The sequence below is a fragment of the Erythrolamprus reginae genome, chromosome 3, assembly GCF_031021105.1.
Source record: "Erythrolamprus reginae isolate rEryReg1 chromosome 3, rEryReg1.hap1, whole genome shotgun sequence".
Classification (NCBI taxonomy): Eukaryota; Metazoa; Chordata; class Lepidosauria; order Squamata; family Dipsadidae; genus Erythrolamprus; species Erythrolamprus reginae.
Window position 1 is genome coordinate 242681534 of NC_091952.1, and position 25693 is coordinate 242707226.

Consider the following 25693-nt stretch of genomic DNA (forward strand, 5'->3'; position numbering starts at 1 on the left):
TTGGTTAGAGTGCGGGCTCCAGCACGAGGTAATCTACATTATGATTGGTTGCTGGGTGTAAAGGGGGAGTTTCCCCCTTTTTCCAACCTGTTTCTTTTGTTTGCTCTGAATGCTTTTTTGTGATTTACCTGACAAATTACCTCATGGTGTAGTGCAGGCAAGGGTTTCCTGTTTTCGCTTCTACCGGTGTGGTTGCGTGCGCAGCTCTGTGTGACTGGCGGGTGCGCGCCCGCGTGAGATTTGGCTTCTGCTCATGCTCGGAAGCCAAATATTGCGTGAGGATACTTGCCTGCGTGAGATTTCAGCGATTTTCATGCTTATTTTCCTCATACAATATTTGGCTTCCTGCGCATGCCAAATCTCCCGTGGGCGCACGCACCCACCTGCCAGTCAAGCAGAACTGTGCGTGCAGCTCCATTTTCCTTACCGGAACGACATCCCCCACCGTCTCCCCAGGAACCCAATAATGATGTAATGGTGTGCCTATCTTGCCTGTTCTAAATGTTAAATATATTTATTATTATTTATTATTATTAGAAACATAGAAACATAGAAGTCTGACGGCAGAAAAAGGCCTCATGGTCCATCTAGTCAGCCCTTATACTATTTTCTGTATTTTATCTTAGGATGGATATATGTTTATCCCAGGCATGTTTAAATTCAGTTACTGTGGATTTATCTACCATGTCTGCTGGAAGTTTGTTCCAAGGATCTACTACTCTTTCAGAAAAATAATATTTTCTCAGGTTGCTTTTGATCTTTCCCCCAAATAACTTCAGATTGTGTCCCCTTGTTCTTGTGTTCACTTTCCTATTAAAAACACTTCCCTCCTGGACCTTATTTAACTCTTTAATATATTTAAATGTTTCGATCATGTCCCCCCTTTTCCTTCTGTCCTCCAGACTATACAGATTGAGTTCATTAAGTCTTTCCTGATACGTTTTATGCTTAAGACCTTCCACCATTCTTGTAGCCCGTCTTTGGACCCGTTCAATTTTGTCAATATCTTTTTGTAGGTGAGGTCTCCAGAACTGAACACAGTATTCCAAATGTGGTCTCACCAGCACTCTATATAGCGGGATCATAATCTCCCTCTTCCTGCTTGTTATACCTCTAGCTATGCAGCCAAGCATCCTACTTGCTTTCCCTACTGCCTGACTGCACTGTTCACCCATTTTGAGACTGTCAGAAATCACTACCCCTAAATCCTTTTCCTTTGAAGTATTTGCTAACACAGAACTGCCAATACAATACTCAGATTGAGGATTCCTTTTTCCCAAGTGCATTATTTTACATTTGGAAACATTAAACTGCAGTTTCCATTTCTTTGACCATTTATCTAGTAAAGCCAAATCATTTACCATATTACAGATGCCTCCTGGAATATCAACCCTATTGCACACTTTAGAGTCATCGGCAAATAGGCAAACCTTCCCTACCAAACCTTCGCCTATGTCACTCACAAACATATTAAAAAGAATAGAACCCAGAACAGACCGTTGTGGCACACCGCTTGTAACCTGACTCTGCTCAGAATACTTGCCATTAACAATAACTCTCTGATGTCTACGCTTCAGCCAGCTGCAAATCCAATGAACTATCCAGGGATAGTTCAATAGTCCAATCTTCACTAATTTATCTATCAGCTCTTTATGTGGAACAGTATCAAAGGCTTTGCTGAAGTCCAGATAGGCAATATCCACATGATTTGCCTTCAGTAAAGCCATGCTGATTTGGGTCCAATAAGTTATTGGTTTTTAGGTGCTGATTTATCCTCTTTTTGAGTAGAGTCTCCATCGTTTTAACTACAACTGATGTCAAGCTAACTGGCCTGTAGTTACCAGCTTCTTCTCTACTGCCCTTCTTGTGAATAGGCACAACACTGGCCATTCTCCAACCCTCAGGAACTTCTCCTGTTAACAAGGATTGGTTAAACAAATCAGTCAGGGGGGTAGCAATGACAGATCTGAGTTCTTTAAGAACTCTGGGGTGGATGCCATCTGGACCCATTGCCTTATTTATCTTTAATCGTTCAAGTTCTTCTAAGACATCGGCTTCTAAGATCACTGAAGCTGAATCCGTACAGCTGGATTTATTTATTAGATTTGTATGCCGCCCCGCTCTGTAGACTCGGGCGGCATACATTACTGTATATTTAATATTAATATTAAATATACAGTAATCCCTCACTACTTCACGGTTCATCTTTTGCGGATTCGCTACTTCACGGGTTTTCAAAGGGGACTTAAATCCATTAAATCCATTGAAAATTTTAAATCCATTAAAAATTCATAAAATTCTTCTACTGTACTCTATTAAAGAAACTGGTTAAGATATCACATGTAGGTCCAGCTGAGAAACATTATAGAATGACTGTTTAATGCAAAGGGTGGGTTTTAAAAGTCCAAATACTAGTTAAATACATGAAAAAAATCTTTCCTCTACTTCACAGAAATTCGTTTTTCACGGGTGATGTTCGAACGCATCCCCGCGAAAAACGAGGGATCACTGTATTTATTTATACAAAATTACAAGTTTGACTGGCTCCATTCTTACACCAGCTGCCCAATTCCCTGATATCTCGAAACCGGCATTATATTTTTCAGCATCATATTTTCCCTTGAAAAATTCCAAACGGGGCCTGAAGACCATGGCCTCCTTTGTTGGGTTTTCTAACCCAGTGTTTCCCAACCTTGGCAACTTGAAGATATTTGGACTACGACTCCCAGAATTCCCCAGCCAGCGAATACTGGGAGTTGAAGTCCAAATATCTTCAAGTTGCCAAGGTTGGGAAACACTGTTCTAACCTACATGGATCCTGAGTATGGGGACTGCACATGAACTGCAGATGGTCCTCCACTTACTGCCACCATTGGGCCCAGAATTGAGGGGAGTTTGAGAAGGGCATGAAAAGTGTTGGTTATGACCTATAAAGCCCTTCATGGCATCGGACCAGAATATCTCCGAGACCGCCTTCTGCCGCACGAATCCTAGCGACCGGTTAGGTCCCACAGAGTGGGCCTTCTCCGGGTCCCGTCAACTAAACAATGTCGGTTGGCAGGCCCCAGGGGAAGAGCCTTCTCTGTGGTGGCCCCGACTCTCTGGAACCAGCTCCCCCCAGAGATTAGAATTGCCCCGACCCTCCTCGCCTTTCGCAAACTCCTTAAAACCCATCTTTGTCGTCAGGCATGGGGGAACTGAGAGTCTACGGAAAGGGGCGGCATATAAATCTAAAAAATAAATGAATGAGTGAATGAATGAATGAATAAATAAATAAGTAAATAAAGGGTGACTTGCAAACTCCCCTCCTCTAGATGGTCTGACCATCTGTTACCCAAGTCTGCAGTATGAAGCATCAGCCAACGGATGGCCACGTTGCAGTCCCTCAAGCAGTTCAGCAGTTTTGGGATGTTGTCAAGCACCATCTCTTCTCTTAAGCAGCCTTCTTTCAGAAATTGTTGCACTTGGGTGTGAACACGCTCATTGACGGTAGCAGCCCGGCTGGCCTTCAAAGGCAGAAATAAAAGCATTAGCATTAGCAGAGAAACAGCAAAGCTCTAGGGATGAAATGGACATTTCAGAACTCGTGGGCAAAGGCTAAACTACATCTCCCATCAACCATCATAGTTGGCTAAATTGTCTAACACACCTGGGGAGTTGTAGTTTTCAATACCCAAGGAGTAACCAGCACTAATGGGCTGCTTCCTCCATGTGGGGTGGGGTGGGGTGGGGACAATGCAGTGGGGGTGGCGCAGCAGGTAGAGTGCTGTACTGCAGGCCACTGAAGCTGACTTGTAGATCTGAAGGTCAGCGGTTCAAATCTCATCACCGGCTCAAGGTTGACTCAGCCTTCCATCCTTCCGAGGTGGGTAAAATGAGGACCCGGATTGTGGGGGCAATATGCTGGCTTTGTCAAAAAGTGCTATTGCTTACATGTTGTAAGCCGCCCTGAGTCTAAGGAGAAGGGCGGCATAAAAATCAAATAAATAAATAATAAATAATATGTTTATGCACTATTTAATGAATACTTAATAGTTTTTTTATTGTCCTTCCTTCTCTAGTACCTTAGTGTGATCCTTAATTACAGTACTTTTAAAATAGGAAATAATTAAATAGTATGCTTTTACCCATAAACGCCTTAATCATTTTAATCATGATCTAGAACTGAACTTTTATAGCAATTAAAGAAAATTGAGCTACTTGTCTAATCTGTGGGTTCAGTACAAAACTTAAAATGTTACTGTGCTCCTCAACAAATCATGCTGCCTATCATTTGTCCTTTTTGTGGCTATTCAAATAATGTGACTTAATCAACTGAAAAAGAGTCCAAGCATCTATTTGAAAATTTATCCATTAAGCCACTCCCACCCAGTCACAGGACCTTTAAGCCACTCCTGGTCACATGGTTATCAAGCCACTCCCACCTGGTCACATGGTCAGCAAGCCACTCCTACCCAGTCACATGCCCATCAAGCCACAAAATAAGCCATACCCATAGCCATAGTTCCCTCTAAGCTGAGCAGTGAGCAATCGCTCACTTAAAAATCATCATCAACTCAGAGTTTTCCAAACCTGCCCAGAAGCCGAGAGGGAAAGAGTGAGAGGGAAGGAGAGAGAGAGGAAGAGAGAGAAACAGATAGAAAAAAGAGAGGAAGGAAAAGAGAAAGAAAAAGAATGGGAGTAAGGAAGAGAGAAAGAAAATCAAAATCTAGTTTGAAACTAGTTCAACTATGTAAGTGGCATTTTGATATTGATAGAGTTGCCCTATTATGAGCTCACTGTTATAGACACACAGTACAGTATTTTATTTTGAAATTCTCTGAGGCAAAACAGGGTGGGTTTTTTATTTATTTATTTGTTTGTTTGTTTGTTTATTTATTTATTATTTCTGTGCCGCCCAGTCCCGAAGGGACTGCCGCTCAGACACTATACTTTTCTGCCCACCCCAAAAAAGAGGGAACACTGCCCATAGCGTAGCAGTAAAAAAATTTGGCAGCCCATCACTGGTAACAAGTGCATATTCCTGATATAAATGGTGCTAAACAAAACTATTAAAATCCAGAAGTTTTAAAACTTGTTACTGTTACTCCTAAATAACTTAAACAATAGCCCTTGCTTTACAAAACTTTACGAGTTTTCGGAGAGGGGCGGCATATAAATCCAATAAATGAAATGAAATGAAATGAAAATGTAAAAAAAATGCAGATGTTCAACATATTCTAATGGAATAAGTTACTTTCCAATTCATGAAGAAATCTATCATTGCCAAATTTCCTTGTCAGGATTCCATTCTTTCTCTATTCAATGTTAGTTCGAGTGAAGTTGCTTTGCAAGCTAATCAGCAATCCGTTTGTAATTGTTCTCAAAAAAGTAAAACAGGGTAAGATGTGGTTAGTGCTTAAATGGGATATATTAGTACCAGGCAATCTCAACTGTAGGTGGATTGTGCATAGAAATTTTATTTATTTATTTTATTTTATTTATTTTTATTTATTTATTTATTTATTCTTTGTCCAATATACAATACATATGAAAGAGAATAGACATTAAGTAATATATATAAAGATAGAAAGTAAGAAAGAAGAGAAGTAGAAGGGAAGGAGAGAAAATATATGATATATGAGATAAGGAAAGACAATTGGACAGGGGTCGATAGGCACATCAGTGCACTTATGTACGCCCCTTCCTGGCCTCTTAGGAACCTGGAGAGGTCAATCGTGGAGAGTCTAAGGGAGAAGTGTTGGGGGCTGGGGGCTGACACCACTGAATCTGGCAATGAATTCCACGTTTCGACAACTCGATTGTTAAAGTCATATTTTTTACAATCAAGTTTGGAGCGGTTAATATTAAGTTTGAATCTGTTGCGTGCTCTTGTGTTGTTGCTGTTGAAGCTGAAGTATTGAAGGGATTGTGTCTGCAGAACAGGAGGATTTATTGTAATTAATTTCTCTGCTTTTATTTCCACGGAAGGGAATCTTCTGTAGGATTAGCATCATTCAGATTTAGTATTTATTTGCCTGGAGAGTTGAAAAGTATCCGAGGAGAAAGAAGTGTCTAATCACCTTTTTCCTGTTGCTAAGCAAGCCACAAATTTTCCATGAAGTCACCAGTCCTTGAATTGGACTCCGAGGAGAGAGTAGCTACCTCTTGTGAATTATAAACAAGAACATTTGACGGAAGCTTGCTAATAAATATGCCACAAGGGCACAAATGGCCACAGGAGTTTCGTAAATCTACAATAGGGTGCAAAAGTGGATTCTGAAATCTCGTCCAGCTTCTTGCAATAAATTTCAGCCACAGTCAATCACACTATGGTTCTAGGCATTTATTATTCTTCCTCAAAGGTTGGCTGAGACTGACCTTCCCTCCCTCCCACTTTCCTGTTTTAAAGTCTTTCTGATGTAGTTCTATGGTTATTTTAAGATGCCCCCACTTCCCTTTTAAATTTGTTATTTATCTATCTATCTATCTATCTATCTATCTATCTATCTATCTATCTATCTATCTATCTATCTATCTATCTATTGGATTTGTATGCCGCCCCTCTCCGTAGACTCGGGGCGGCTAACAACAGTAATAAAAACAGCATATAACAATCCAATATTAAAACAGTTAAAAACCCTTATTATAAAACCAAACATACATACAGACATACCATGCATAAAATTGTAAAAGCCTAGGGGGAAAGAGTATCTCAGTTCCCCCATGCCTGGCGGCAGAGGTGGGATTTGTATGCCGCCCCGAGTCTGTGGAGAGGGGCGGCATACAAATCCAATAAATAATAAATAAGAAGAAGCAGCTTACGAAAGGCAAGGAGGGTGGGGGCAATTCTAATCTCCAGGGGGAGTTGGTTCCAGAGGGCCGGGGCCGCCACAGAGAAGGCTCTTCCCCGGGTCCCGCCAAGCGACATTGTTTAGTTGACGGGACCCGGAGAAGGCCAACTCTGTGGGACCTAACTGGTCGCTGAGATTCGTGCAGCAGAAGGCGGTCCCTGAGATATTCTGGTCCGGTGCCATGAAGGGCTTTATAGGTCATAACCAACACTTTGAATTGTGACCGGAAACTGATCGGAACCAATGCAGACTGCGGAGTGTTGGTGTAACATGGGCATATTTGGGAAAGCCCATGATTGCTCTCGCAGCTATGCCCTCCTTCCAGACAAAGCTCAACACATGTGCAAATTCAGATTGCCAAGGGTAACAAGATAGTAAAGCCTTAAGGTAAGGTAATATTTGCTGAGAAGATCACAAGTTGATGAGTTTAATGAAAACACTTAAATCAGATACCAACGTAACGTCACTTAGTGTATTTTTCGGAGTATAAGATGAATATTTTTGCCACCCAAAACAGGGTGGAAATGTTGGTGCGTCTTATACACCAAGTACAGCCATTTTGGGCCTCCAGAAACCTCACCCATGTGTCCCATTTTTGCAAAAAATTGGCCCGTTTATAGCAAAAATAGGGTGCACAGAGGGTTTGGGAAGCCTGCAGAGCACTTCTAGGGGGTGGGGGGAGGCAAAAACAAGCCCGTTTTTGCAAAAACCAGGCCGTTTTTCGCAAAAATTGGAGTGTTTTTGCCTTCTAATTGCCCCATCTAGCATGACTGGAGGAGGAATTCTGGGAGTTGAAGTCCACTAGTCTTAAAGCTGTCAAGTTTGAAGACCCCTGGGTTATGGGTGCAGGGTCTTCAAACTTGGCAAGTTTAAGACTTATGGACTTCAAATCCCACTGCTGCACTAGCATGACTGGAAGAGGAATTCTGGGAGTTGAAGTCCACAAGTCTTAAAGCTGTCAAGTTTGAAGACCCCTGGGTTATGGGTGCAGGGTCTTCAAACTTGGCAAGTTTAAGACTTATGGACTTCAAATCCCATTGCTGCACTAGCATGACTGGAGGAGGAATTCTGGGAGTTGAAGTCCACAAGTCTTAAAGCTGTCAAGTTTGAAGACCCCTGGGTTATGGGTGCAGGGTCTTCAAACTTGGCAAGTTTAAGACTTATGGACTTCAAATCCCACTGCTGCACTAGCATGACTGGAAGAGGAATTCTGGGAGTTGAAGTCCACAAGTCTTAAAGCTGTCAAGTTTGAAGACCCCTGGGTTATGGGTGCAGGGTCTTCAAACTTGGCAAGTTTAAGACTTATGGACTTCAAATCCCACTGCTGCACTAGCATGACTGGAAGAGGAATTCTGGGAGTTGAAGTCCACAAGTCTTAAAGCTGTCAAGTTTGAAGTTTGTAAAAAGTGTACATGGTTGTAAAAAGTATAAAAAGTTTTCTGCTACTGGTATTTTATTAAATAATATATTACTACACCATTTGGTTCAGAATACAGTGGTCCCTCGATTTTCGCGGGTTCAAACTTCGCAGAATGTCTATACCACGGTTTTTCAAAAATATTAATTAAAAAATACTTTGCGTTTTTTCCCCTTATACCACGGTTTTTCCCGCCCGATGACATCATGTGTCATTGCCAAACTTTCGTCTGCCTTTAAAAAACATTTTTTTAAATAGATTTTCATAAATAAAAATGGTGAGTAATAATCTAAATGGTTGCTAAGGGAATGGGAAATTGTAACTTATGGGTTTAAAGTGTTAAGGGAAGGCTTGGGATACTGTTCATAGCCAAAAATAGTGTATTTACTTCTGCATCTCTACTTCGCGGAAATTCGACTTTCGCGGGTGGTCTTGGAACGCATCCCCAGCGAAAATCGAGGGAATACTGTACTTGCTTTCTTCTTCTAAAATCTAGGTGCATCTTATACTTTGGTGTGTCTTATACTTCAAAAGATACAGAATTCCTGCTAATCTCACATTTCCTTACCTGCTCCTTAACATTGGAAAGATCCAAGGTGTAGTTCAGAGCTGTTTTGGCAGCTTTGTATGGCTCCCAGGCTTCTCCCAGATTGACTGAGATTCCCATGTAAATGCTAATAACCTGTGAACAGAAGCCAAAATAAAGTCCCTGAAAACTCCAGTTGTCCAGACATTTATGAGGAAAGGAAACAATCAACGCAACATAAAAACAGATTTAGGTTTAGTTGGCTGCAGAGATGGCTAATCAAGATTTGTAGTACAGTGTTCCCTCGATTTTCGCGGGTTCGAACTTCGAGAAAAGTCTATACCAGTCTAGATTAGAATTCTTCATTGGCCAAGTGTGATCAGATGAGTATAGTAGAGTAGAAACATAGAAACATAGAAGTCTGACGGCAGAAAAAGACCTCATGGTCCATCTAGTCTGCCCTTATACTATTTTCTGTATATTATCTTAGGATGGATATATGTTTATCCCAGGCATGTTTAAATTCAGTTACTGTGGATTTATCTACCACGTCTGCTGGAAGTTTGTTCCAAGGATCTACTACTCTTTCAGTAAAATAATATTTTCTCATGTTGCTTTTGATCTTTCCCCCAACTAACTTCAAATAGTGACCCCTTGTTCTTGTGTTCACTTTCCTATTAAAAACACTTCCCTCCTGGATCTTATTTAACCCTTTAATATATTTAAATGTTTCGATCATGTCCCCCTTTTTCCTTCTGTCCTCCAGACTATACAGATTGAGTTCATTAAGTCTTTCCTGATACGTTTTATGCTTAAGACCTTCCACCATTCTTGTAGCCCGTCTTTGGACCCGTTCAATTTTGTCAATATCTTTTTGTAGGTGAGGTCTCCAGAACTGAACACAGTATTCCAAATGTGGTCTCACCAGCATTCTATATAGCGGGATCATAATCTCCCTCTTCCTGCTTGTTATATCTCTAGCTATGCAGCCAAGCATCCTACTTGCTTTCCCTACCGCCTGACTGCACTGTTCACCCATTTTGAGACTGTCAGAAATCATTACCCCTAAATCCTTTTCTTTTGAAGTATTTGCTAACACAGAACTGCCAATACAATACTCAGATTGAGGATTCCTTTTCCCCAATCAGTGTTTCCCAACCTTGGCCACTTGAAGATATCTGGACTTCTGGGAGTTGAAGTCCAAATATCTTCAAGTGGCCAAGGTTGGGAAACACTGGAGTAGATAATATAAAATAGCATAGCAAAGCTTTATTTGGGCAAGTGTGATTAGACACACAAGGAATTTGTCTCTGATGCAGAAGCTTTCAGTATACATGCAAAGCAATAGAATGGAATAGAATTATTTTATTGGCCAAGTGTGATTGGACACACAAGGAATTTGTCTCTGATGCAGAAGCTTTCAGTATACATGCAAAGCAATAGAATGGAATAGAATTATTTTATTGGTCAAGTGTGATTGGACACACAAGGAATTTGTCTCTGGTGCAGAAGCTTTCAGTATACAGTACATGCAAAGCAATAGAATAGAATAAAATTATTTTATTCGCCAAGTGTGATTGGACACACAAGGAATTTGTCTTGGTGCATATGCTTCTACATAAAAGAAAATATAAATTTGACAAGAATCATGAGGTACAACACTTAATGATGGTCATAGGGGTCAAATAAGCAATGAAGAAACCATCAATATTAATAAAAAACCTTAAGGATACAAGCAACAAGTAGAAGCAGCATCAGCATTGTCATCTTATCAATAAGAGTAGTAATAGCAAAGAAGATAATAATAATACAGCAATACTACATGAGTAAATATAAATAATTATTAGAGAGTAATGTGAGGATTAGGTGTTCAACAGTGTTGTCAGGAGGGGAAAATTTGCCTGTGTCTGCTTGGGGAAGGGATGAAACAGTTGATGTCCAGGATGTGAGATGCTGAAGCAAATCAATCATTAATAATAATCAATAATAATCAATAATAATAATAATAAATAATAATAATAATAATAATAATAATAAAAATAAATAATAATAATAATAATTATTATTATTAATAATAATAATAATAATAATAATAATAATAATTTATTAGATTTGTATGCCGCCCCTCTCCGGAGACTCGGGGCGGCTAATAGCAGCACTAACATAAATATTTACCCAGTTGTCCGGAAAATATTTATCTACTATTTCTCTCATCTTGGCTTGCTGGGTGTGAAGGATGGAGGGCTCAAAGTAAAGCGTCACGTACAACATGGCCGCCTGCGTTGCCAGAGCTGTGCTGCGATGCTCTGGCAGTGGATACGCAGAAACCTGAGAAAGGAACAGAGTGAAAGGGAAACTTATGAGCCTGTCGGCCATTTTCCTTCTCCCCCCCCCCCACCTCCGCCTTGATGAGCCCAAATTACCTGGTTGTAGATATCATCTGACCTCAAACGGCCAATCACCATGCTGATGAATATTTTGTTGATGGGCACCCTGCTGAAGTAACTCTCGGGATAGTTTGCGGGCCTTTTCGCTCCAGGTTGACTCGAATAGCCCGTGCTCCGAAGCAGCTTGCATATATCATCCATATTGGAATCAGCAGAGCGAGCAGCACTGGATGGGGAATGACAAATGTCATCAAGGGAGGATTGTTTTTTTTTAAAGAGGGCGGGGAAAATATTTACTGACCCCTCGCATCCTGGACACAAACTGTTTCAACTCCTACCCTCAAAACGTCGCTACAGAGCACTGGATTCCAAGACAATTAGACACAAGAATAGTTTTTCCCCGAACGCCATCACTCTGCTAAACAAATAATTCCCTCAACACTGTCAGACTTTTTACTAAATCTGCACTTCTATTTCTACTAGTTTTTCTCATCATTCTTATCATCCTTTTCCACCCACTTAGGACTGTATGACTGTAACTTGTTGCTTGTATCCTAAGATTTGTATTAATACTGATTGTTTCTTCATTGCTTATTTGACCCCTATGACAAGTGTTGTACCACATGATTCTTGACAAATGTATCTTTTTCTTTTATGTACGCTGAGAGCATGTACACCAAAGACAAATTCCTTGTGTGTCCAATCACACTTGGCCAATGAAGAATTCTATTCTATTCTATTCTAATTTACCTCCAAATTGCATGTTCACCTCCCTACATATACAATACGTCATATCAAGACACATATGATTATACATTTCTATGCAATACAGTGGTACCTTTACCAAAGAACGCCTCTACTTAAGAGCTTTTCTAGATAAAAACCGGGTCTTCAAGATTTTTTTGCCTCTTCTTAAGAACCATTTTCTACTTAAGAACCCGAGCCCAGAAAATTTTCCCAGGAAATTTGAGAGCGGCACGAAGGCCCAGCCAGTTTCCTGCCATTCCCCCTGGGTTTCTCTCTCTGGCGCAGTGTATGGGAGGCGCGTGCTCCTACTCGCCGCATCGGAGTTCCTCTTTTTTCTTTTTTTAAGACTTAAAGTTTCGGATTTTTTTGATTCCCTTCACCTCACCTTCTTCCTTCAGCAGCGACTGTCCTCCTCCTCTTCTTCCTCCTCCTCCTCCCACCCAAATTCCGAGCTTTTATTTTTCTCCTAATGGTTTTGCACGCATTATTTGTTTTTGCATTGATTCCCATGGGAAAAATTGCTTCTGCTTCCAAACTTTTCTACTTAAGAACCTGGTCACGGAACGAATTAAGTTCTTAAATAGAGGTGCCACTGTATATCATAAATCAATATCTTAGCTTTGCACCTATTTATTCTGCTGTTTATCAGTCTGTTTTCCTTTATTTCATTGCACTCCCCTCCAGGCAGGGGTTGCTACTTACCGCCGCTACCAGTGAGATGGTGCACAGCTTCAGGTTACCGGCATGCATGCGTGTGTGTCCCAGCGAGATTTTGCTTCTGCGCATGCGCAGGAAGCAAAATCTCACGAGAGGACGTGCGTGCGATAATTCGGCGCATGCACAGAAGCAAAAAATTGCTGAACTATTGAACACAGGTGTGTCCCCTCACTAAATTAGCGTGCAGCTCTATTTTCGCTTGGGAACTTTAATATCAGTGAAATCCAAAATTTCCCTGCTAGCCATGGTAGATGGGGAATTCTGGGAGATGAAGGCAACACAACTTATATCTTTGAAAGTTGAGAAACAGTGGAAAGAGACTTTCCTTTAAAAGCAATGCAAATGATTCTTTAAAAATGTGTATTGGTGCAATCAATATAGTGGTCGAGTGTGCATGAAATAACCAATCACAAACTAGCCAATTGATCATATCGTGAATCAGAGATGCTATACCTGTATCGATAATAGGAAACAAGCATTCTCTCCCGGACTTCGCCTTCAATTTTCTGATCAACGACAAGGAGCATGACGCCATACAAGTAAAGGGCTTCACACTGCAGCAAACAAGACAGACAGATCCTAAATAAAACTGCAAGGATATTAAACAAAGTGTTCCTGTTACATTGAACTCATCAACCTGTTATAGAAATTTTGTGATGTGCTTAATTACAATTTTCTTTAAAAAAAATATATATATATATTTTATTAAGTTGAAAAGATAGACAAAACATACATTACATGTAACATTCAGTGGAGGAAAAATCGCTCCTCTCAAAGTAGAAGTCATCTTTATATTTGTAATCAATGTTCCCTCTAATTTTTTTGGGGGGTGGGCGGAAAAGTATAGTGTCTGAGGGGCAGTCCCTTCGGGACTGGGCGGCACAGAAATAATAAATAAATAAATAAATAAATAAACAAACAAACAAACAAATAAAAAACCCACCCTGTTTTGCCTAAGAGAATTTCAAAATAAAATACTGTAGTGTGTGTCTATAACAGTGAGCTCATAATAGGGCAACTCTATCAATATCAAAATGCCACTTAAATAGTTGAGCTAGTTTCAAACTAGATTTTGATTTTCTTTCTCTCTTCCTTACTCTCATTCTTTTTCTTTCTCTTTTCCTTCCTCTCTTTTTTCTATCTGTTTCTCTCTCTTCCTCTCTCTCTCCTTCCCTCTTGGCTTCTGGGCAGGTTTGGAAAACTCTGAGTTGATGATGATTTTTAAGTGAGCGATTGCTCACTGCTCAGCTTAGAGGGAACTATGTTTGTAATAAGTAAAAAGAAAAAAAAACCTAACTCTATCATTGTTTATAAAATACTTAGAAATATTAATTGTAAGATGATAAGTAAAAACACATCTAAAACATTTAAAAATATATAGAAATTTTAAGATTATAACTTAAAATGAACTATGAAGGAAAAAAAAAGAGAAATAGTAGAAGAGGAAAGGAGTTTATCTTTATATTGTAAATAATCACTATCTAATACAATATAACTACTAGGTACAAATATATTTAAAGTAGTGTAAAAATAAGGTTATCTCTGTTTCTTTGTATCCCACCAGATATATATATACCTTTTGCCAAACCTCATAAAATTCTGATTCTTCTTGGTTTTTCAACCTTCTCGTCATCATGTCAAGCTCAGCACATTCCAATACTTTCTTATATATATGTTTCTTTTGGGGTCTCAAAATCTTTCCATTTTTGAGCGAATGCTATCCTAGCTGCTACTAAAATGTGGATTATTAGATAATATATGTCTTTTTTATATTTCTTATTTGAAATACCTAATAAAAAGAATTCTGGTGTTTTCTTAATTTCTTGCTGGGTTGTTTCTTTTAGCCATTTTTCTATTAAATTCCAGTATTCTTTTGCTTTGGGGCATGTCCACCAAGCATGGCCGCACGTACCTATTTCTTCCTTACATTTCCAACAATTGGGTGACGTAGTTTGGAACATTTTTGCAATTCTAATTCTTCGGTCAAAGCAGTTTGCTGTAGAGGTGAGGGTGTTCTGACCTAGGCATTCCCAAACCATGAAGCAGATTCCTTGGGCCGACAAAAACTCCTTTTTATTAAGTTACTGTGAATTCTTCTCCACCTACCACCATCTAGACCGCCTTCTACCACATATCTCCCAATGACCGCTTAGATCCCACAAGTCGTCTTTAGGTCCTGTCAGCTAAACAGTGCCAGATGGCGGGTCCGCGGGGGAGAGCCTTCCCTGTGGTTGCCCCGATTATCTGGAATTGGCTACCTCCTGAGATCTGCACTATCTCCAACTTATTGGCCTTTCGGAAAGCCATAAAGACCTGGCTTTTCCGACAGACATGGGGCCATTGACTTTGGGCGGGGGGAGAGGTTACTAGCGAGGTCAGATAATGAATGTATGGATGGCTGCAATTATTTTAAATTGAAATGATTTTATATTGATCAAAGAAAGAAAGAAAGAAAGAAAGAAAGAAAGAAAGAAAGAAAGAAAGAAAAAGAAAGAAAAAGAAAGAAAGAAAGATAACCAGGAGGTGAAGAGATTAAAATATCTAAAAACCAAAGTACAGTAAATAAATATTGCTGCCTGGTTAGAGTAAGTTTACCAATAGCTGTTTTCCATCCTCATTCAACAGCACTGTTTCCAAAGTTTGCTGAATGTAAATCCCTTCATTGAGATCATCAAGGTATCTAGAAACAATAAGAATGAAATATAAATTAATTTTCTGCAGAGGCAAATGTTAGCAAAACGTCCTGCTTATATACACATTTATTCCCTTCTTTAATTGGGCTTCCAAATCCTTTGATACAAATTCTTTCCAAAGTACCTTTGCATCCAACATCATAAAAAGCTGATGCAGTCGAAGAGAAGGAAGAGCTGGTAGCTATAAAACACATTATCTGGATGTCATTTACGGCTTTTTATCCAAAGGATCTCTATGAATTTTAGTTATGCGGCATGTTAAGAATTGTTCATCATTATCAAGCTATCTAGGGCAGTGTTTTTCAACCAGTGTGCCGCGAGACATGGTCAGGTGTGCCGCGAAGCTCAGAGAGAAAGAAAGCGAGAGAGAGAAATAAAGAGAGAAAGAAAGCAAGAAAGAGAGAGAGAGAGAAAGAGAACAAGAGAGAGAGCAAGCAAGCAAGAAAGAGAGAGAGAACAAGAGAGAGAAAGAGAGAGAGAGAAAGAGAGAAAGAAAGCAAGAGATAGAGAGAGGGAGGGAAGGCGAGAGAGAGAAAGACATGGAGGGAGGGAGGGAGAGAGAAAGAGAGCAAAAAAGAGGAAGAAAGGAAGGAAGAGAAAGAAAGGAAGGGAGAGAAAGAGGGAGGGAGAAAAAATAGAGTGAAGGGGAGGAAGAGAGAGAGAATTTTTTTGTCCAAACTTTTTTTAGCCGCCCCCCCCCTCCCCTCCCCCCACTTAATGTGTCCCAGGGTTTCGTAAATGTAAAAAATGTGCCGCGGCTCAAAAAAGGTTGAAAATCACAGATCTAGGGAGATGTGTCTCTTAATCACACAGTATTTAAATCATTCCTTGATACAGTGTCTTTCTCTTTACAGGTAGTCTTCACAATGATCAGTCACTTAATGTCCATGTGAAGTTTCAACAGATACCCCCAAAAGCTACTTATGACCATTTTCGGAGTTCTGATCTCTGTGCACTTCCCCATGTTCACATAACTGCATTTTGAGTGCTTGGCAACCAATTCACCTTTATGGTTAGTAACATAACAATTTATGTTTTTTTCTGGCCTTTTTGACTTTCTGCCAACAAAAAATATCCATTGGAACACATTGTTTTGTTTCCAGGACTGTGGTGTTTGATTAACGACTGCCCTAAAAAAAGTCATAAAAATCATGTCTGGTGATGTAGATGCCTCAATTTATGACTATCATGACTTGTAACAGAAATTCCAGACTCCATTACAGTTGTAATTTGAAGATTACCTGTACTAAAGTATATTATAAGTTAAAAAAGACTAACTAACGTCAACATTTAATGTCAGATTTTTACATCAGTATCTTATTAATCTAAATAATAAATACAAATCTAAATAATAAATAAATAAATAAAATAAATTAAGTCTATCTCTTGAAAGTCTATCTCTTGAAATAGCATCTGTGTACATTCTCTAATCCTTTTTTCCCCTAATTTAATTATTTACTTAATTCATGTTTTGAATCTGACAAATATATCATGGCTGGTAATCCTGGACAAATAATCTGAGATCATGCCATCTTCTTTCCCAATTTTTAAAATATTTTATGTCAAACATTAAAATATTTTATGTCAAACATTTTGCTCCAAATACAGTGGTACCTCATCTTACGAACGCCTCTTCTAATGAACTTTTCAAGATACGAACCCGGTGTTTAAGATTTTTTTGCCTCTTCTTCCGAACTATTTTCACCTTACGAACCCAAGCAGCTGCTGCTGGGATGAAGGGGTTTCTTTCCCCCCCCTTTTTTGAAGAAAGGGAGGGGCGGCTTGGAGGAGGAAAGATTTTGCAGAGAACAACGTGCTTGCAAAGGCACTGAAAGGGTGTCTTTTGAAGAAAAAAAGGGAGGGGCGGCTTGGAGGAGGAAAGATTTTGCAGAGAACAACGTGCTTGCAAAGGCACTGAAACGGTGTCTTTTGAAGAAAGAAAAGGGAGGGGAGCCCCCCTTGCCTTGCTTCCTTCCCACTCACCCTTTAGCCTAGCTTTGCTTCTTGCACCCGCCCCCTTTAGCTGCTCCTCCCTGCCCTCTGTTCGCCTCCCTTCTAAAGTTTGGGATTTTCCTGAAGGATTTGCACGCATTATTTGCTTTTACATTGATTCCAATTAAGTTCGTATGATGATGTACCACTGTATGAGTGAATTCATATTTACAAATTCTGAGTTTTATATGTGTGTGGAATTCTGCTGTGTTTTTGTTGTGTTCTGAAAAAATGTGAAATCTAAGCAACAACGACTTAATGATATTTCACATAACAACAAGCTATTTCCTTGGCTGTAATACATATTCTGTTTCAAATCAGAATATTGCTGCTATTTCAAATCAGTTGCTGCAATTTCAATTGCTTGTCCAACTTCTTACCTATTTAAATCAACAATATATTTATGAACACTTTGGAAAGCCAAATAAAATCTGGTCAAAATTTCTATGTTGTTTTCACGAAATTCATCATCTAAATCTTGCAATTCAGGTTTGGCTTCTAGTTTCCCTTCACACAATTCAGGCCCCTATGTTGGGAAAATCAGGAACAGAATTAGTATGTTGGTTGGGATGAAACACTAATAATTTAATACTTCGTTGATTAGCATCTGACAAAACTGAAATTAACTTAGAAACGTAGAAACATAGTCTGACGGCAGAAAAAGACCTCATGGTCCATCTAGTCTGCCCTTATACTATTTTCTGTATTTTATCTTAGGATGGATATATGTTTATCCCAGGCATGTTTAAATTCAGTTACTGTGGATTTATCTACCACGTCTGCTGGAAGTTTGTTCCAAGGATCTACTACTCTTTCAGTAAAATAATATTTTCTCATGTTGCTTCTGATCTTTCCCCCAACTAACTTCAGATTGTGTCGCCTTGTTCTTAGAAACATAGAAACATAGAAGACTGACGGCAGAAAAAGACCTCATGGTCCATCTAGTCTGCCCTTATACTATTTCCTGTATTTTATCTTACAATGGATATATGTTTATCCCAGGCATGTTTAAATTCAGTGACTGTGGATTTACCAACCATGTCTGCTGGAAGTTTGTTCCAAGGATCTACTACTCTTTCAGTGAAATAATATTTTCTCACGTTGCTTTTGATCTTTCCCCCAACTAACTTCAGATTGTGTCCCCTTGTTCTTGTGTTCACTTTCCTATTAAAAACACTTCCCTCCTGGACCTTATTTAACCCTTTAACATATTTAAATGTTCCGATCATGTCCCCCCTTTTCCTTCTGTCCTCCAGACTATACAGATTGAGTTCATTAAGTCTTTCCTGATACGTTTTATGCTTAAGACCTTCCACCATTTAAAGAATGCTTCTGTACAGCACAATTCTTACTTTGAAGTAGCTGAAATCAAATATGATATCTCCATATTTTTGTTGATCGGCTTTGTCTTTGAGGCGGAATACAGGCGGGACAAACTCGGACAGCCTCAGCAATTCAGCAATGATAGCATTTCCACAAGACACAATCCGAAGAATGGCTTGTCCACAGAGATTATTTTCTGCTAAGAAGTCCAACATGGTGAAGAGGAAGAAACTAGTATTTTTTCAGTGCAAGTTAATACAGTCGTCAAAATTATCTGAAGAGAAATCCTTTGTAATCCTTTTCCTCCATTACATTCCTGAAAAAAGTCATTAAACACAGAAATAACATTTTTAAAGCTTTGTTTATTCAATTTATCAATTTTAAAAACATCACAATAATTTTGCACAGATCAGAACTGATCTTATGTCTAATCTATAACTTACTGCTGTTATTTAAATTTACATTACTTATACAAGTTTTTCATATTTACATAGTTCTTATATTTGTAAGTACTTTCACATTACATCAGGGTTTTTAAAATCTATTTTCCATCCGATTATACCATCTTTACCAGGTATCATAATATTCTGAGTTGTGTAATCCCTTGATCTGCATCGTCGGCCTATCCATTTCCGCAAATTTGTATATTTTGTCTACGACTGAATTTTCTGGTGGTACTATTTTATTTTTCCAGAATTGTGCATAACAGATCCGGGCAGCGGTTATTAAATGTATTATTAGATATTGAGAAATAACATTTCAATGTTTTTTCTTATGCTTATTATTTTCTCAAACTGAAGGTTGAATTTTGCAACAACATTTTTAGTGCAGAAGATAATTTAAAAGTTCTACTTGGAAAGAAATGTAGACCTCAGGATACAACAGTTTGTGAAAAGGGATTTAAAAACCTATACATTAGGAGTCCCCAAACTTTTTACACAGGGGGCCAGTTCACTGTCCCTCGGACTGTTGGAGGGCCGGACTATTAAAAAAACCTATGAATAAATCCCTATGCACACTGCACATATCTTATTTTAAAGTAAAAAACAAAATGGGAATGTACTATTTAGAGGGGGGGGGAAGAAGTCTGAAATTCATATATGTTTATGTTTTGTTTTTAATTTTCTTTTGTTAATATCTGATTAGCTATACAAGGTTTTCTTGGCTTATAGAAAAATGTATAAAGAAAGAAGGAAGCACTTTGGCATAATGGTTAATAAGTTAGAAATATAATTGGTGTTGTACTTTTTTGAGGAGGGAATTTAATTAAAAGAAAATGAATGTAACTGGATGACAAAATTAGAAAAAAAAACTTTTGCAACTTTTTTGATGATTGATATTAGTTACTAACAAAATACCGCATTTTATTCATGGAAAATTAGATGTGCTCCTGTCATTCACCCGCGGGCCGGATAAATAGCCTCAGCGGGCTGCATGTGGTCCGCGGGCCGTAGTTTGGGGACCGCTGCTATACACAGTGGCACATAGAGTCATATCACCTGGCATGCGCGGCTTCGTCTGTTTATCTATTGGCTTTCTGGTGCACATGCGCACACAATGATCAGCTGGCCTTTGCACAAGCGACAGTGCTGCAAACGAGAAGAATTAGTCTGGAAGTTCATTTCCTGGAAAAGCAGATGCTTCCTATGGGTAGTTTATTTTATTTATTTATTTATTTATTTATTTATTGGATTTGTACGCCACCCCTCTCCGTAGACTCGGGTCGGCTAACAACGATGAAAAACAGGATGTAACAATCCAATAATAAAACAACTAAAGACCCTACTTATAAAACCAAGCATATGCACAAACATACCATGCATAACTTGTAATGGCCTAGGGGGAAGGAATATCTCAACTCCCCCATGCCTGGCGGCATAAGTGAGTCTTGAGTAGTTTACGAAAGACAGGGAGGGTGGGAGCAGTTCTAATCTCCGGGGGGAGTTGGTTCCAGAGGGCCGGGGCCACCACAGAGAAGGCTCTTCCCCTGAGGCCCACCAAACGACATTGTTTAGTCGACGGGACCCGGAGAAGGCCAACTCTGTGGGACCTTATCGGTCGCTGGGATTCGTGCGGTAGCAGGCGGTTCCAGAGGTAATCTGGTCCAATGCCATGTAGGGCTTTAAAGGTCATGACCAACACTTTGAATTGTGACCGGAAACTGATCGGCAGCCAATGCAAGCCACGGATTGTTGAAGAAACGTGGGCGAATCTTGGAAGCCCCACGATGGCTCTCGCGGTTGCGTTCTGCACGATCTGAAGCAGTTCCCCTTCCAGGTTGCGGCCTTAATGAACGTGCGCTCCATCACTGCTCTAAGGTCTTTTTTCTGGCTACAAAATGGCTCCGTTCCTGTGTTGAGTGATGGTAAAACCCAGCTGGGCAAAATGTCTGCTTAATACAATCATAAATAATGAATAGAATTAATGAGATTATTGATGAAGCCAAATAGAATCTTCATGTGCCAAGTCAATATATCTTGAAGTAACCAAAATGCTACAGAATATTTTTTTTTTAAATCCATAACTCTCTCATGTGACTTACTTTCACAAAAACTTGCAGCTTTCATGAAAATGAATCAGAGCAGGAAGCTAGAAATATTTTTGCCAAATGCCAAGAATTTTTTTTTTAAGAACTAAAAGTAGTATCTACATAATTTTGAATATGAAACCGTTTTGATTAAAAAACAATTAGGCAATCAGGGTGAATTGCAACTGTTTTCAATAGAAGAGGAAAGCAAATTCAGAGAGGGGCGGCATACAAATCTAATAAATTATTATTATTATTATTATTATTATTATTATTAAATTGCCATTTTCAGTAGAAACATTTTTGAAAGGAATCAAAACATTTTCTATAAACTTGGGTTCCTTTTGCATAACGAGACCTCAATTAGGAGATTAACTTTCCTTCCTATAATTTTAAAACTTATCATTTAAACTGATATGTACAGTATGTCCCACATTTTCACTGTTGGAGATCACAGCACACTTGCAAGGTAGGCCCAGACTGACTATGACAACAGAACTGGGGAATCTACTACCTGACCCACAAATTTATTTATTTATTTATTTAATTGGATTTATATGCCGCCCTTCTCCGAGGACTCGGGGCGGCTCACAGCATGTACAGAAAAACAGGAAACAATAACAATCCAATTATACCTTAAAAAACAATCTTAAAATTCTAATAAAAACTATCAATATCATTCATTCAGCAGTCAAACTAAGCATTCATCGGTCAGGGGGGAAGGTCTAAGGAACCCCAGGCCTGGCGGCAAAGATGAGTTTTTAAACTTTTTCAGAAGGCAAGGAGGGTGGGGGCAGTACGAATCTCTGGGGGGAGCTGATTCTAGAGGGCCGGGCCCCCCACAGAGAAGGCTCTTCCCCTAGGTCCCGCCAGCCGACATTGTTTGGTCGACAGGACCCTAAGGAGACCAACTCTGTGGGACCTCACCGGTCGCTGGGATTCGTGCGGCAGAAGGCGGTCTCGGAGATAATCTGGTCCTATGCCATGTAGGGCTTTATAGGTCATAACCAACACTTTGAATTGTGTCTGGAAACAAATTGGTAGCCAATGCAGTCCGCGGAGTGATGGTGAGATATGGGCATTTCTTGGAAGGCCCAAGACTGCTCGCGCAGCTGCATTTTGGACGAGCTGAAGTTTCCGAACACTCTTCAATTAACTTAATTTAATCAACAACGCATATTATTTATTAGGCCCTTTATTAAAAGCCAAGCAGAATTATAAGCACTCACACTTAAAAGTATAGTTCTTTTTATAGCTTTTAAACGGCTTTTAATTACATTTTAAGTCTCTGAATGTACGATAAATAAATGATAAATTTGTAGATAAATTCTGTTACATTATTAAATTAGGGTTTGACTTTGAGGGCCCACGGACGACTTCACCACTAAATTATAATGCACTATTATGTCTTGTTCTGTTGCATTTTATTTTAACGTTTTAATTTTTAATTCTGGCTTGTCATCGTAATAAAAGTTTATTGATTAATGCTTCTGCTTAATTGTTATCAATCGCTTGGTTTTTCTTAGGTAAATCCGGTGCGCTTCCCAAACACGTATTATGTGAGGACAGGCAGCTATATTTATTTAATTTATTTATTTGTCAAGTATGTACAAATATAAATACAATGTAAAAATACAAATATAAATGCAATAAATAAATACATTTTTCCCCAAGAGGCATCGAACTACACTTTGGTATTCTCGCATTACCAAGAATTGCTTTTTATATTAAGGGTTTTTAAATTGTTTTAATCAATTGGATTTGTACTGTTTTATTGTTGAGAGCCGCTCCGAGACTTCGGAGAGGGGCGGCATACAAATCATAAGGGGGGGACATTACATGATCAAAACTTTTAAATATGTTAAAGGTTTAAATAAGGTTCAGGAGGGAAGTGTTTTCAATAGGAAAGTGAACACAAGAACAAGGGGGCACAATCTGAGGTTAGTTGGGGGAAAGATTAGAAGTAATGTGAGAAAATATTATTTTACTGAAAGAGTAGTAGATGCTTGGAACCAACTTCCAGCAGATGTGGTCGGTAAATTCATGGTAACTGAATTTAAATATGCCTGGGATAAACATATAACCATCCTAAGATAAAATACAAGAAATAGTATAAGGGCAGACTAGATGGACCATGAGGTCTTTTTCTGCCGTCAATCTTCTATGTTAAATAAATAAATAAATAAATAAGAATAACACGCTTTCATTCTCTCTCTCCCCCTTCTTTCCCTTCCTCTTTCTTTTTCTTTCCCTTCCTCTCTCTTTTTCTTTCTTTCCTTTCCTCCCTTCTTTCTTTCTCTCTCTTTCAATCTCTTCTTTCCTTCCTTCCTTCCTTCCTTCCTTCCTTCCTTCCTTCCTTCCTTCCTTCGGACTTACATATTGCCCTACTCCTTCAGGACTCTGGGCGGCTGACAGCCAATACCCATAAAATACAATATAAAACCCCCTAAAAGCAGTGCAAAACAATTGAAAACCACAAGTAACAATTGAATCAGCTTTAAAAAAAAAGATCACAAATTAACAATTTGCACGAGAGCATTTTTCCGGTACCGGACTTACTTTCTCCTCTCCTCTTCCTGGCTAAGGAAGAGATGGACGGAGCCTTCTTTCTCTTTGACTCCCCGTCGTCAGACCCGCATGTCAGGTCGGGACCCGCCGGGTGCACGCAGCTCGTCAGAACGGGTGCAAAGTCGAGTGCAAGCCCACCAGCAGTCGGCAAAGAGAAGAAATCGGGCCGGAAACCGAGGCGAGGCTGTAGCTAAAGGCCGGGCCAGCCGAGCTTCCCTTCATCTCGTGTGTCACATGAGAGTTTGGCGCGGTCATGTGAACGGGCGCCGGCGTATGAGAAGCCTCGCCCGCCCTTCGGAGCCATCCCGCCTTCTCTCGCCAGCATCTGAGCGAAGATTCAAAAATAAGAGGAAAAGAGAAAATAAAAAAGCCTCCCGCCCCTCCTGCCAAGGAAGCAAGCCCCAGGTAAGGGTTGCTTTGAATAAATGCTGGTTAAATAAATGCTGGATTTTTTAAAAAAACTGGTTAAATAATTGCATCCAGGCTCCGCGCTTGATCCGCTGCCCGGATGAACTCGTGTCTTGCATTCACACGATGCTTTTTTTGATCCCCCAGCAATCAAAGGAGCTGACTTTTGCCCAGGATGCGGCGGCCGCCGTGTAAGCTTTGGGGAGCTTTACGGCAGTGTTTGCCAACCTTGGCAACTTGAAGATATCTGGACTTCCACTCCCAGAATTCCCCAGCCAGCCGCTGGGGAATTCTGGGAGTTGAAGTCCAGATATCTTCAAGTTGTCAAGGTTGGGAAACGCTGCTTTACGGACTTGTGGGGATGCAGCCGTGCGAACGGAGCCAAGGTTTTTTGGGGGGTGGGGGAAGAAGAAAGCCGGGAGAGGTTTCATTTGTAAAAAATGAAACCTGTGGAATTATGGGAGTTGAAGTCCACACGACTGAAAGTTGCCTGGTTTGAAACAACATTGGAATTAGAATAGAATAGAATTTATTTTATTTATTTATTATTTTTTAATTGGACTTGTATGCCGCCCCTCTCCGTGGACTGGGGGGGGGTGTCTCATAACATATAGCAAAAACACAACAGTACATTTTATCCAATTAATATACTGTACTACTAAAAGGTTCTTAAAATTCTAACTTTAAAACATTCATTTTCATTCATTAATCACACTAACAACATTCATTGGACAGGGGAAGGTGTAATGTTCCCAGGCCTGGGGGCAAAGATGTTTTTTAAACTCTTTGGGAAGGCAAGGAGGGTGGGGGCAGTGCGAATCTCCAAGGAAAGCTGATTCCAGAGGGCCGGGGCCACCACAGAGAAGGCTATTCCCCTAGGTCCCGCCAACTGGCGTTGCTTGGTCGACGGGACCCTAAGGAGACCAAGCACCTCACCGGTTGCTGGGATTCACGCGGCAGAAAGCGATCTTTATTGGCCAAGTGCAATTGGACACACAAGGAATTTGTCTTCGGTGCATGTGCTCTTAGTGTACATAAAAGGTACATTTGTCAAGGATCATGAGGTCCAACACTTAATGGTTGTCATAGGGGTCAAATAAGCAATCAGGAAACAATCAATATTAATGGGTTTTTTAATTATTATAATGGGTTTAAATTGTTTTTAGTATTGGATTATTGTTATACGCTGTCTTATTATTGCTGTTAGCCGCCCTGAGTCTCCGGAGAGGGGCGACATACAAATCCAATCAATCAATCAATCAATCAATCAATAAAAATAGTTAAAAAAACCCAAAAATCTCAAAGAAATTGCGTGTGCGAGCGTCCTCACACAAGAATTTGCTTCCTGCGCATGTGCAGAAGCCAAATCTTGCACCGGTGCGCGCACACACCAGACCCATGCGCCTCCACGCTGGTCACAGTAACATCAGCAACAGGGACCCCTTCATTGTCCATTGCCATGTGATTTACATTTGGTTGCTTGACAACTGACTCACATTTATGACAGTTGTGCCCTGGGGTCATGTGATCACCTTTTGCGACCTTCAGGGAAACT

At 39.8% G+C, this 25693-nt stretch overlaps 2 protein-coding genes across 3 annotated transcripts in view; one reads left to right on the forward strand and one right to left on the reverse strand.

The window, feature by feature from the left end:
- The window catches only part of WASHC5 (WASH complex subunit 5), a 69857-nt gene extending 45869 nt beyond the window's left edge, over nt 1–23988 (reverse strand). Inside the window, exons 1-9 of one of the 2 annotated variants that reach the window (XM_070748291.1) lie at nt 23722–23988; nt 18665–18951; nt 17693–17838; nt 15223–15307; nt 13081–13181; nt 11200–11389; nt 10952–11104; nt 8819–8932; nt 3335–3506 (exon numbers count right to left, since the gene is read on the reverse strand). In XM_070748291.1, the coding sequence (XP_070604392.1) occupies nt 3335–3506; nt 8819–8932; nt 10952–11104; nt 11200–11389; nt 13081–13181; nt 15223–15307; nt 17693–17838; nt 18665–18850 (1147 nt within the window). In that variant the 5' untranslated portion in view covers nt 18851–18951; nt 23722–23988. The remainder of the gene's footprint in view (nt 1–3334; nt 3507–8818; nt 8933–10951; nt 11105–11199; nt 11390–13080; nt 13182–15222; nt 15308–17692; nt 17839–18664; nt 18952–23721) is intronic. The other variant, XM_070748292.1, reaches the window with a different exon arrangement.
- Nucleotides 23989–24026: 38 nt separating this feature from the next.
- NSMCE2 (NSE2 (MMS21) homolog, SMC5-SMC6 complex SUMO ligase) overlaps nt 24027–25693 on the forward strand; it is a 368866-nt gene continuing 367199 nt past the window's right edge. Inside the window, exon 1 of the mRNA XM_070748293.1 lies at nt 24027–24135. The gene's annotated coding sequence lies outside the window, so the exon portion shown is untranslated. The remainder of the gene's footprint in view (nt 24136–25693) is intronic.